The sequence below is a fragment of the Polypterus senegalus genome, chromosome 7 (genome assembly GCF_016835505.1).
Source record: "Polypterus senegalus isolate Bchr_013 chromosome 7, ASM1683550v1, whole genome shotgun sequence".
Lineage (NCBI taxonomy): Eukaryota > Metazoa > Chordata > Cladistia > Polypteriformes > Polypteridae > Polypterus > Polypterus senegalus.
The window spans coordinates 68,742,353-68,754,995 of NC_053160.1; the positions used below are offsets into that span (position 1 = coordinate 68,742,353).

General features: G+C 35.7%; 1 protein-coding gene across 5 annotated transcripts in view; it reads left to right on the plus strand.

Moving 5' to 3' along the window:
• The first annotated feature begins 72 nt into the window (after positions 1-72).
• LOC120532637 (septin-11) overlaps positions 73-12,643 on the plus strand; it is a 162,736-nt gene continuing 150,165 nt past the window's right edge. For all 5 annotated transcript variants that reach the window (XM_039758814.1, XM_039758815.1, XM_039758817.1 and 2 more), the window contains exon 1: positions 73-99. In XM_039758814.1, the coding sequence (XP_039614748.1) occupies positions 88-99 (12 nt within the window). In that variant the 5' untranslated portion in view covers positions 73-87. The remainder of the gene's footprint in view (positions 100-12,643) is intronic.

A 12,643-nucleotide genomic window follows, 5' to 3' on the forward strand; every position in this document is an offset into this window, starting at 1 on the left:
CTGTTATTTTATTTGTATAATCACAACGCGGACCTCATCATGCAGAAAACAAGATCACACAAAGTAAAACAGCAAAAGAAAGCAGTTATGGAATCTGAGGTAAGAGTGACAGTTTTCTGTATACAGCGGCGATTTTCCTTTTTAGTCGATTTTTATTAAAAGAGTGATAATAAGAAGTGAAAATATTGTAATGTCTTAATTTAACTTCACGTTGTTGTTAAGGGTCTATTCATTGTCCATCTCTGAACCATTTAGTCCAGGTAGCCTGAGTTTATCCTGGATTATTGGTTCTCAGATTCCGTTCTGCACTACCACTGTGTCCTTTTTTTACTCCAATACAAGAGTCCCTTTTATATCTAACTTATCTAATTTTTCATTAGTTGGCCTTTTCTAATCTTATTTTGAATTCAGAAAAATATGCCAGTATGGTATTAAAATTTTTCCATCCAGTCATGTATTTCCTAAACCTGCTTCATCCTGAGTAGGATCATGGTGAAGCTGTAGCCCATCCCAGCAAGAACTGGGTGTAAGGCAGGAACAATCCCTGGACAGGGTGCCAGTGCATTGCAGGGTGAACACTCACATCACACATGGGCCAATTTTGCATCCATCTACCCTGCATGTCTTTGAACTGTGGGAGGAAACAAAGAGCACTTGGAGCTCTGGTTTCGCCCACGGCCACATGTTTGCCTGGCTTCCATACTGTGAGGCAGCAGCACTACCATTATGCCACCATGCCTCCCATGGTATTAACATTTAAGAAGAAATTCAGAAAATTGTATTTTCTGGGATAACTATAAACACTTTTTCTTATTTGTTATTTTTTGGGATAACTTTAAACACTTTTTTCTTAATTGTATCTGAGTTCTGAAAGGGACTGAGAAACAGCTGAAACACAGGTGCAAATGACACTGAATATTAAAAGGGAGTAACTACCTCAACTGGACTCCTGCCTTCATTAAGCAAGCTGTTACTTGCCAATTTGTGCCTTTTTTGTCAGCCGAGTAATTACAAAATGAGTCAGCATTTATGTGTGTTATTCTGATGGGAACATTTTTTTTTCATTATTGCTTGCATATTTGGGTGACACCTTTATCTAAGGTGACTTACAACATATGAGATACAATTATTTACATTTCTTTTGTTTTTCTAATTGGAGCACAGGCAGGCAAAGTGACTTTGCTCATGGTTACACAGTATCAGTAGCAGGATTTTAACCCCTATCCTCAGGGTTTCATGTCCAAAGCCTTAAATATTATGCCACAGTGCCTGCAGTGATTATCCAGGCCTTTTCTTAAGTCTTTTGCTAGTAATTAGCATAAAAGTGAATATTACAGAGAAGGCACATTGCCTCAAAACAATGAGGCCAGAGTTCATGTCCTGCATGGAGCTTGCATGTTCTTCCTGTGCTCCCACAGTCAAAATACATAGACGTTAGATGGACTGATAATGCTAAATTGACCCCTTATGTGTGTGTGACTTATGCCTGATTCCCAGGTTTCCCATAATCAGGTTCCAGATAGGCGGATTTAAAAAACTGATGGATGAATGTCAGCTCTTCTTCTCACTAATTGTTAGTACCGGTATTTGCATTCAACAGTAGGGAGCAAATTAAACTGGATGTGCCAGAAGAAAGTTAAGTGTTTAATATTTTGGCATTAGAGATTTCTGAATTTCTTTTGCATGTGATTTATCACACTAGTACATTTTTCTGAATGCAGAATAGGAAAGGAAAAATGATAGCTAAATTAACAGTTAGGTCAAGTTATTAGATCAAGCTGAAAAAAGACCCGTCTCCTCTCCGTCTCCACCAATTCACTGTCAAGCTTCGTCTCTGTCTCCCTTCCAACTCTTGCTCCCAAAGTAGTGGCAGGTGGCTCCTTTTAGAGGGTACCCAGAAGTACTCCAGGTGTCCAGTGATCTTTTTCCGGCAGCACTTCTGGGTCTGGCAGAAGCACAATGTAGTAGGGCTGTGCAGGCTCTGCAGCACTTCCTGGCAGCACCAACAGAACCCAACAGTGCTGTAGCAAACTCCAGCTCTCAACATACCCTGCAGGAATCCGTGGTGCAGTGGCAACCCATGGGGGCTGCCCTCTGTCCTCCTGGGGGAGATAAAGCCCTGAAGACACTCTCTCCTCCAGTCCATCCATTATACAGTCCGTCCACCTCAGTGGTTAGAATAAAAATCTGCAGCCACAGTGGTACCACTGGACTGAATTTTAGAACCCTTGTTCCTGTAGGGCCTAGCTTATTTGTAAGAGAATTTGCCCTGGTTTGTGTGGCAATTAATCACAGTCATACTGGCCAAGTGTTGAGGTGGTAGTAATTCTAACATGTAGATCCTTTGGAAAAGGCTGAATATACAACGGAAAAAAATAAGTAGACATGGGAAAGACGTGCAGACTCAGTACAAACAGTTGCAGGCATCAGGATTTGTGCCTAGGATTGTGAAGCTTTGTGTCAATAGCACTATTCACTCTGCCACCATTTCTGAAGAAGCAAAGTCCTAAATTTGTTTTTAACTACTTGATTGAGTTTTAGATTCTTATTCTTCCTTAACCATCCAACTGTTTTTGAACCTTTCAAAATCCATTTGCAGGATTACAGTGGACTGTGACCTGTCCCTGTAGTATTTAGAGCAAGCCAAGAATGATCTGGTTCATTGCAAAAAACACACTCAACTATTAGTCAATAACAAAAACAAATCCATTATTTTGATCTGTGTTTTTGCTCTTCATAAATAAAGTATTAGTTTAGAAAATATTTGGAAAGAAATAAAGAGAAAAACTGAAGACCTGGAAGTACTGATTTAAGAAGTATCTGACTATTTTTGCAAAAAATAAAAATCCTCTGGTATAGTAAATTTATGTGATTGAAGAATAAGGGTATGTATTACCAGCTGTATGGGACCATTAAAAACATGTTTTTTAACAGCACATATTATCTTCTAATTTGGTAATTGGTTGTACAAGTCAGCTTTAATACCCCACAATAGAGGCAGGTATTGTAATTTGTCAGACCCAGATCCAGTATTGATTAATTTATTTCTTCATTAAATTTCTGCTTACTTTTTAAAAATGAAAATAAGTTTTCATAGTAAATACTTGATAACATCTGTATTATTTAAAAGTTTTTTTAAAATAATTGTTTACTTAAATTACAAATGGTCCTTCTTTAGAGCTGTATAGACAATAGTAAGAGAACTGTTTGTAGGGATGAGCCACAAAAGATAATGCCACCTTTTATTGGCTAACTAAAAAGATTATAATATGCAAGCTTTCGAGGCAACAGGCCCCTTCTTCAGGCAAGATAGTCTAAATGTACACTCTTATTATATTTCAGTTTCCCTTCAAAAGAAGCTCATACAGCCATCTAGTGTCTCACAACTGTCAATACATTTCATCCTAAATAAAAAAGAGTAATAATCATACTCTTAATGACTGTTGTATATAAAGGTAGTTTACAGTATCTGTTGTAAACTTAATGTTATATCTCATTGTATTGCTACAATTAAATAATTAGCTTGGAAGAATAAAACATTTTATAACAAAAGACAATCTCAGTATTGTTTAAAACTAATTTTGCCTTTTTAGTGGGCATGTGATGATCTTAATAAAAATGTAAATTTGGATTTTAAAACGAGTATGTTGAAAAATAAGAATAATGGCAAAAGAGTAAAGCATTAATTGAGCATGGATAGCAATAATAAACTACCTGTGAAAAACTGAGAAATAAAGTATTTTAATGTACTTGCCTACATCTGTATTAAGCTGGTTAGATGATGGATGGATGGTATTGCCCTATTTTTACCTTTGAATTTGAATTTTGAGACTGAAAAAATATGTGAACATTGTGGAAGTATACCCAGCCTTGGGGTGTTGGTACTGTATGTAGTTCAGACTGTGTTGAAAACAGCTCCTGGTTTGGATGTAGCAGTGTAGTCTAATTATCACCATTTCAGGATATTAAAATAGTAAAAGGAAAGTGCGACACAGACCCTCCAACAAATACATGGCAGTGGGAAATCGGGAATGTTTCATGTGCCACCCTCACAACCCAGTATAATGAGAAAGTGTTATGGTTGTCTATCATTTTAAGCAATACTTTAAGGCATGAGAGTGCAGGGCTACCTGGGTACTGAGAGGGTGTTATATAGGGATGGTCCCTTAGATTCAACAGAGCACACAAGAGCATGGAAGTGATTTCTACAGTTAACTTAGAACTGATCACAAACATAGAGTATAAAACAGACCTACTCCCAGCAGACATTTGAAATTGGAGATGATTTAGAAGTGGCATTTAACTGATGAGAGAATGGAAAACCTTGTTCTTTAGAAAAGATATAGAAAGTAAAGATGGAAATGTTATTGGTGCTGTTTGTGGACAGGCAGGAGCACAAGGTTCTCTACCAAACTGACAGGGCTGCAAGTCCTGTATAGTTAAGCCCAGTAAAGCAGCTAGAATTGTTATTCTGTTTTATTTACTTTGTTAATCCTCATTTTATCCTCTCTTTCTGTTTTTGCAAAACAGAATATCTCTTTTTTAAAACATGTTGGCTTCCTTCAGATTTTTTCTGGGATTGACTCTGGAGCGCCACATATCAAGAACATGAAGAAGTACTGAAGAAGTGATGTGAAATATAAAAATAGCTAGCTGGCTGGCTGGCTTCAAAGGATTAGAATATGTGTATGGGTCTGAGAAGGATAACTTGGCATTTCCATGCCAAATGTGTCATTTTAACAACAACAGATGTTACCTTAATTTTGACAAGCAGCCATTTTAACATAGACATTTCTTGTTCAAATTTCAAACTATTTATGCAGACCTTTGCAAATAGGAATATGATTTAAAGGTATATTTGTGATGTCAAAGTAGTGTGCACATCTATTCAACAGTTGATATAGTTCCATCAAAAGTCATAGGAAAGTCTATAGTTAGTTTGACATGTCCTGCTTGCTACTACAGTGCTATCTAACAAGCTGTTTCCTAGCACATTTGGCCCTAAGAATGGCACTGTGTGGTTATGTGCATTATAAACAATGGTCTGTTACTGATTTTCTTATGACAGAAAAGGTGGAATCCTGTTATTCTCCATCCACTGTACAGTCCATATCACCTTCTCTCAGATGTCCAAATCTTTTTGGCCCTTCAAGATGCCATCAGCAAGAAAATGGTTCTGGAGTGACACCAATGTTATTGAAGTAGTGGCTATTATTCCCATTTGTATATGAAGAGGATACATGCTATTTTTTCTCAGCCTGGTTCAAAGCTATTAAAGATGATATAAATTATGGAGAAAAATGAGGAAGAGTAGCAAATATGTCTAATTATACTGTAAGCATGTTGAAACAATTCTATAATAAATTACTGGCAATATTGAGAGTTTATTGCAAGAGTTCTTAGCCCAATGTCTTACTAGAAGGTGTTGGGCACTGGTCCATTTTGTTAGGGATTTTGTGACTCAAACAGAAAGCCAGCTGCCCCTTCCCTGTACTGCTAGAGATGGGGAGCTAGCAGCTTTAGAAAGGTATTGGACTAGGAGGTTAAATAGAGTCAAAAACAAAGTAAAGTCGTGACAGAGTACATAAAGATACTGTTGTCATAACTAAAATGTGAATCGAAAATCAGTCAAAACTTCAGAGCCAAAAGATCAGGAACCAAGGAAACTGTTAAATAGGGAGTCACTGACAAACAATAGCTTTTTTCCACAAAGCTCAGATAGAAAATGGATGCCAAACCTGACCTTTTAAGTTGTTGCTTAAACAATGTCAGAAGAATCTATGTAAGATAAATTAGAACTTTAAGTAGCTGTTATGCCCAACACAAAGGAAAGGCAATATAATATAGAAGTGACCAAGAGAAGAAACGTAAAACTAGTTTGAACTTCAGTAATTTTGTTTTATTTTTTACCAAACCCAGAAACAGGATTTTACCAGAAGCCTAAAGTCTAAATACCATGAAATAAAGCAACACCCTTAAAACCACACACTTTAAAGATGTTTTAATCTGTAACCTCAAATGACAAGGAAGTGCACAATGACAACTTTATACCATTGTGAAGTGCACTTCTGGTTGACTGTCCTGACAACACTGCAGCAACTGCCTCTCAAAATGGCTGCACCCTATGTTAAACAAGATGGCATTGGGAAAGACACAATGTATTTTTACCATTTTAAAAAAGCATCCTAACATGAAAATAACACGAGTTGAATTGTACGACATGAACAAAATGTCATAAGATGTTAGGATTTCACAAAAAATAAACTAAAGAAAATATATAAAAATGTAAAATAAACTAAATGCTTAATTCTAGCTAGGAAATATTTCAACAAACACCTGCTTAGCTGTTACTATGTAGCAAATCCAGGTATATCTGTGTAAGGTAGTGTTCTGGCTGTTACAATCTTTTGACTAGATGTTTTTGTTTTGCAGACAACATCTTTAAATTGTAGCATAACTTAAGTCCTCTCTGACCCACGGCTGTGTGTTTGAGCAAGAATTGGATGAAAGTGATATCAATGCAAAAATTTTAAATGAGAAACTTAAATGCAAAAGCTTGTTAAATAAGGAAACTCTAAGGAAAGTCTACATAAACAAATTGCAGCCTCTGCTGTGTTATATGTTTGCCTGTCTAATTTGTATTGCTTCTCTTCTTTTACAGCATGTTAATATATAAGAAATATTATAATATTATTATTTCTATAATCATTGTATTTATCAATAATTTGTACAATTCTTTTTTTTAAGTGAGCATGGTTCAGGTACCTTTATATAAGAGTAATATCCAGGAACCCTCATCTACAGAGGAAGGTAATGTGGAAGCTTTACCAAAATGTCAATGTTAATTACGGACTTTACCATAAGTAAAGGTGACGATTAATTAGTTGAATAAAACGCAGCAATTTCTCTCACCTACATCATGAAAATTGATTCAAAATATTTGTAAAATGTTCATTTGTAGTTCTCTTTTAACTTGTGTTGTATAATACAGCATGTTTTTCCTTTAATTAAAATGGCAGCTAAAATATGTAAGTTATAACTACTAGTACATTTCTAATTAAATTGTAAATTGAGTAAGTTCAGTAGAGTTTTCTTGATGTCAAGTTAATACAATAAAATACTTTATCAAGAACAAAAACATGTTTTATATGTTCTTTCGAAAACATTGAACTCTAAACAAACAAATAACAAAGATTGTTTTAAAAATAGGAACCATCCTAATCAACTAATTTGGAAGCGCATTATCCTGACTTTGGCAGGTGCTTTAGTTATCTATAGGCATTGGTTGCTATGATCCATGTGTATGCGTCATTCTTTTTAAAGTGATTATGGTGACTCATCCAGCAAAACACATTAAAAAAAACATTGTAAAGTCTGTTGATGAAACATACACAGTCCTGTTTTATTGTTTGTTTTGAAATAGTTAACCACAAGAACCCAGATACTGTACATGGATATAACTGAGCAGTACATGTAAGATGACTAAATATCACAGTAGAATTAAAACTATTTGTAACTTACAAAAAGACTGAAGCAATATATGCATATAGTAGAAACATTTGATCTTAATGTTATGTGCTTATAAACCAGCATCTGTTGCTTTTATGTACATATTCTTTTTACAGATCCCCCATTCTAATGCACTCAAGTATTTTTTCATGTGTTATTTTTTCATTAATATAAAAATAATACTGGGTTGTCTTCTTATGAAGAACTGTAATTTTAGAATTAGTGAAATTTATTTTCTATCCCTAAAACATACCACATGCAGGCTTTTAACATTCTAGTTGTTGTTCATGAATGGAGCCTGAAGTATAAGTCATGGTGAACTTTAGAAGAAATTTCTTTTCACTGCCAATTGTAGCTGTCAAAACATGATGAGTAATGGCTGTTTCTGTTTGATACAGTCTGTAGAACTTTGTACAGGCATAAAATAAACCAGATGTCTGTAAAGAACTGCATTAAAGGTCTGATCAGCTAAGTTACTACTTTGACTATTGAGTTCTGTGCATTTTTATATTGCTTTAATTCTTATGAAGTATAGAATAAAGGGAGTAGTCTCTGAAAACTGTCAGTGAGAATGATCACAGACATACAACAGAAATACTTGAGTAATAAGAAAAAACATTGTTAACTAGATATGTTATATTTTCTAAGATAATGGGTCTAATTTATAGTGCTCTCAGTTAACTGGCTGTATCAGAACTTTTATGTAACTAAGTATACAATATTAGTATGTTTTTTTTCTTTTACAAGGGGCTAATTTTGTTAGTTCACTTGAGCTGCTTATTGTTGAACACACTTCATCCAATTGCCCATTTCTACCATAGATCAATTTCTGCTTTTCCTACTGAATGATTTTGGCTTTTGTTTATGGTCATTGTGAAACAGAATTTTACAATAAACTTTATTCTTTTGAATTGAAATGAGTAATCAGTAGGAATAATATCAACTTAGAAAATATATTATTGTTGTTCACTCAAGCATTTCTTTACACGTTTTCTGTCAGTTGTATGTTCAAGCATCATTATATTTTTTGCTTATACCATTGGTCATGTTGGTGTGAAAGAGACTACAGCAGAACTCCATAGTAAAGGACATGACCAAAAGTGGTATTCGGTAATGTTACAAAGGTGATTAAAAGTTGAATCATTCAAAGTTAAAAAATTTCAAAAGAATCTTGACTCTCCATTAGCATGAAAGCCTAAAATGAATACTGCTTCATTATTGAATAAATGTGTACCAACTAAAAAACAAAAGTCACTAATTACTTTTATTTACTCAAAAGCACCCTCCTATTCTCTTCTTGTCACATTCTGAAAACCAATGTCTCCATCATTCTGTTCAATTGTGGCTTGGATCCACTGGTTAATTTGTGGTGTTTTTTTTTTTTTTTGTTTTGTTTTCTTTGTTTTATTTTTAACTTCAAAAAGTGCTTAACATTGGTTGTTGATTGGTAATGCGAACCTAATTACGATATGCAGGTGGACAACAGGGCTAGGTTTTTCAAAAACACCAAGACTATGCACTGATAAAAAAGGAGTGTAATTGTATTGGTGACATACAGCTTTTGTCAATATTTTTCATTTAAACTTTGTGAGCATTGATGAATTCATCTGGAGCAGAGCACTGGCTGATAGGAATAGTAGTACCTACAGCGGCATTTGCCAAAAGGTTGGAGAGTATATATTAAATACCTTTGTTACTAGATCAGTTGTACAAAATTGACTATGCTCACAGCCACAGCACCTGGCAAGCACTTGAGCTTTATAGCACCCTTGCTTAATACAGCTGCTTTGAGCTTTGCTTTTTCAGACGGCCTTCATTTGCATAAACTGGCATGCCCCATTTCTCCGTGTGGTTGCTGCCAGTGCTGTGGAAAAAGGGGACTACAGCATTGTCAACAGCAAAGATCCAACAAATAAAAAAAACACGGGTTTGCTAATTTTCTTTTTGCTACTACTTAACCAAACTTCAGCTTGAGATTATGGGGTATGGGGTTTTTCTGTTAGGGGTGGTTTTTCCCTAAATATTGATATATTGAAATGTCCTTCCTTATTAGATATTGTGGAAGAAAAGTAAGCCACAATATTTAATTTAACAAAAGGAGGTATTTATTAGCATTAATGCTGATCAAGAACTTTAACATTAAAGTGCTGAATATCCAATTAACAGAGCGTGCACTCTATATTGCTTGAAAATCATCTCCCTTCTCTTAACCACCACATAAATCAATCCCATACTGCTTAGTTTATAGAAAACATGTGTTAGGTCATTTCTGGTGACTTTTTGGTGACCCTTAGTTAGAAAACATGTTAATAAACAATATATTTATCTAGTGATAGGATTTTAAGTTGATAGAGCAGAATACAAACCCAGAAAAGAGACATATATCCACATAAATACATTACAAATTGAGCAAATATTCTTCCACTATACCTACAACTCTAGATGTACCAACCTGCCAAATTTCAGCATTTTTGCTTAATGGGAAATATTGCTGGGTGGCACGGTGGCTCAGTGGATAACGCTGCTGCCTTGCAGTCAGGAGACCTGGGTTCGCATGTTCTCCCCGTGTCTGTGTGGGTTTCCTCCGGGTGCTCCTGTTTCCTCCCATAGTCCAAAGACCTGCAGGTTAGGTGCATTGGCGATCCTAAATTGTCCCTGGTGTGTGTGTGTGCGTGCGCACACACCCTGCAGTGGGCTGGCACCCTGCCCGGGGTTTGTTTCCTGCCTTGTGCCCTGTGTTGGCGGGGATTGGCTATAGCAGACCCCCGTGACCCTGTAGTTAGGACATAGCGGGTTGGATAATGGATGGATGCCTTTGGGTCTCTATTCTCCGTATTGTCCTTATACGCTTTATATGTGCTGAGAGCACAGGATCTGTGTTTTTTTTGATGGGTGTGCTCTTATATGATATCTTTTGTAAGTAGGGCGTGTCTTGCAAGACTCTCATGTTCCACATCCCCGCGAGATGGCCCTGGGACAATCTCTTGGCACCAAGTCTCATGTTTACAGTCCCTGCAAGATGCTCTGTTGCCAGTCTCTTTCGTCTCGTTGTCTTTTAAATTTCTTCTGAGAACTTTCGAGGAGATCACGTCTCGTTGCCCTGCTTTTCCTTTCCAGGATTTTATTTATAATAGAGATATATATACAGTATTACAAAGAGTATTTTTAATAAAGAGAGCTTAATATATGAAGACTGGAGCCATGAGACACAGCAGTAAGGACCATACCATTCTCTCATCTTTTGTATCAATTTCAACATATTCTCTGTGTGGAAGTACAGAGAGTTGGTGGAATATTAATATTTGCAGCTTTAGATACAACTCTATCTAAAACTAAAAACACAAATATTTAGGCAAGTTACATACCATTTGAATTTTGGAATATATTCACTAAGCCGGAGAGACATATTTGTAGAGTGTTAGGTCTGAGCTAATGCTATATCAAGCATTAGCTGTTGCAATGAATCACAAAATATCCCTGATTTGCCTTAGAATAGTAGCTAAGAAACATGCGTAAATAAACTCTCTACATAAACAGTTGGCAATCTACAAAAAATTCAACTGAATTACCATAGAAAGACTTGCATTTGATAGCACAGGTGGAGGTGGGGAGAGCAGGAATTAAAACCAGACGGATGCTGCCTTCTGCTTCACTCACCTGTAGTGTCAGCAGAGGACTTGAAAAAGGGATGAAAAGTGTGAAAAGGCCTTCTGGAGCCTGAAAGGAGTTTGAGTAGGAGGGCAATGGACCAACAAATGTAGAAAGGGATACTGCAACATAACTGACAGCAAAGAGAGAGACAAGCAAAATGCAAGGATGCAAACACAAATAGTGAAAATTGGTAGAGAGACAGATATTGGCATCATACTATTCTGTTATTGGTGCATTGTTCCAGAGACCCTGACACTGGAGAGACAGCAGCGTCTACAGTGACAGTGGAAAAACATCAATTCAGTGCAGTGTACTAGACCAGCTAACAAAGGTGATAGTACCTGAACTGAGGATGTTTTTGAGTCTATACTATATAATATGAAACATACTCTTGTAACAAATGGCCACATGGCAAACAAAGGAAATTAGTACAAAGGATGAAGCTGCTATGGAAGAAATGAACATGACTACCAACCATTAAAAGACAAACTTTTTGCAAAGGTGTGTTATTTTATCTGAGAACTAAAGCATATACCATAAAAGAAAGTGAAATAGCAAATTAAAGTCTTTTTTTCATATACATTGTCACTGAAAGAGAGAAGAGAGAAATGACATAACATTCTCAAACCTAATCTATTTTAGGATTGCTTGTTGACATATCTTATTCTGGTAGCATTGGCAGTAGAAACCAAACCTGGATGAGGGTCCCCACACTCGCATGAGGCTAATTTGGAATCACCAATCAACCTTACATTCAAGTTTTTGGGATGCATGAGGGAAACCCACAGAATACCCACATAAACACAGGAGAATGTACAAAACTTGCAGAACTGGACACCTTTTCTCAAGTCATTATACGATAGATTAAAAAATGAAATTGCAATATGGTCATCATATCATAAAGGGCCAATTTACAGTGATATTTTGTTTAATTATAAAGATGCATGCATATTACAGTATCAGCACAACATGTTTGTAGACTTCTGTGTTACAGATATTTGTAGGTTCAACATATACTGTCATATACTTTGCTAGACTAGTGTTATTCATAAGGTAAGTAAAGCCAAATATAGAAGAGTTTGCAAAGGTTTTTATAAGAAACAGACTATATTCCAGTCAGCTGATGATCCAGAGTCTATGACTTACCTGTGTACATACTGTGTGTGCTCTATAATCAAATGAAAAGAGCTGTCAAGTACAGAGTTAAATAGATGAATAATTAAAAATATGTTTTGTATTTCTCAAGTCAAACTTATTTCTTCACAATAATGGTATATATTATTTGCACCTAGAAAATCTGATTTAAACCACAAAAAAGCATTTAAAAAATGTAAAAAATGCATTACTTTAGAGTACAGTTTTCTTGTACAAAATTAAATATACAGTATTATGATTGTGAACAAACAACTTCAACTTGAAACATACCAAACATATTATATTTAAGGTCAGTTAACTATTGTGGTGAGGAAGGTGAACACTCAGA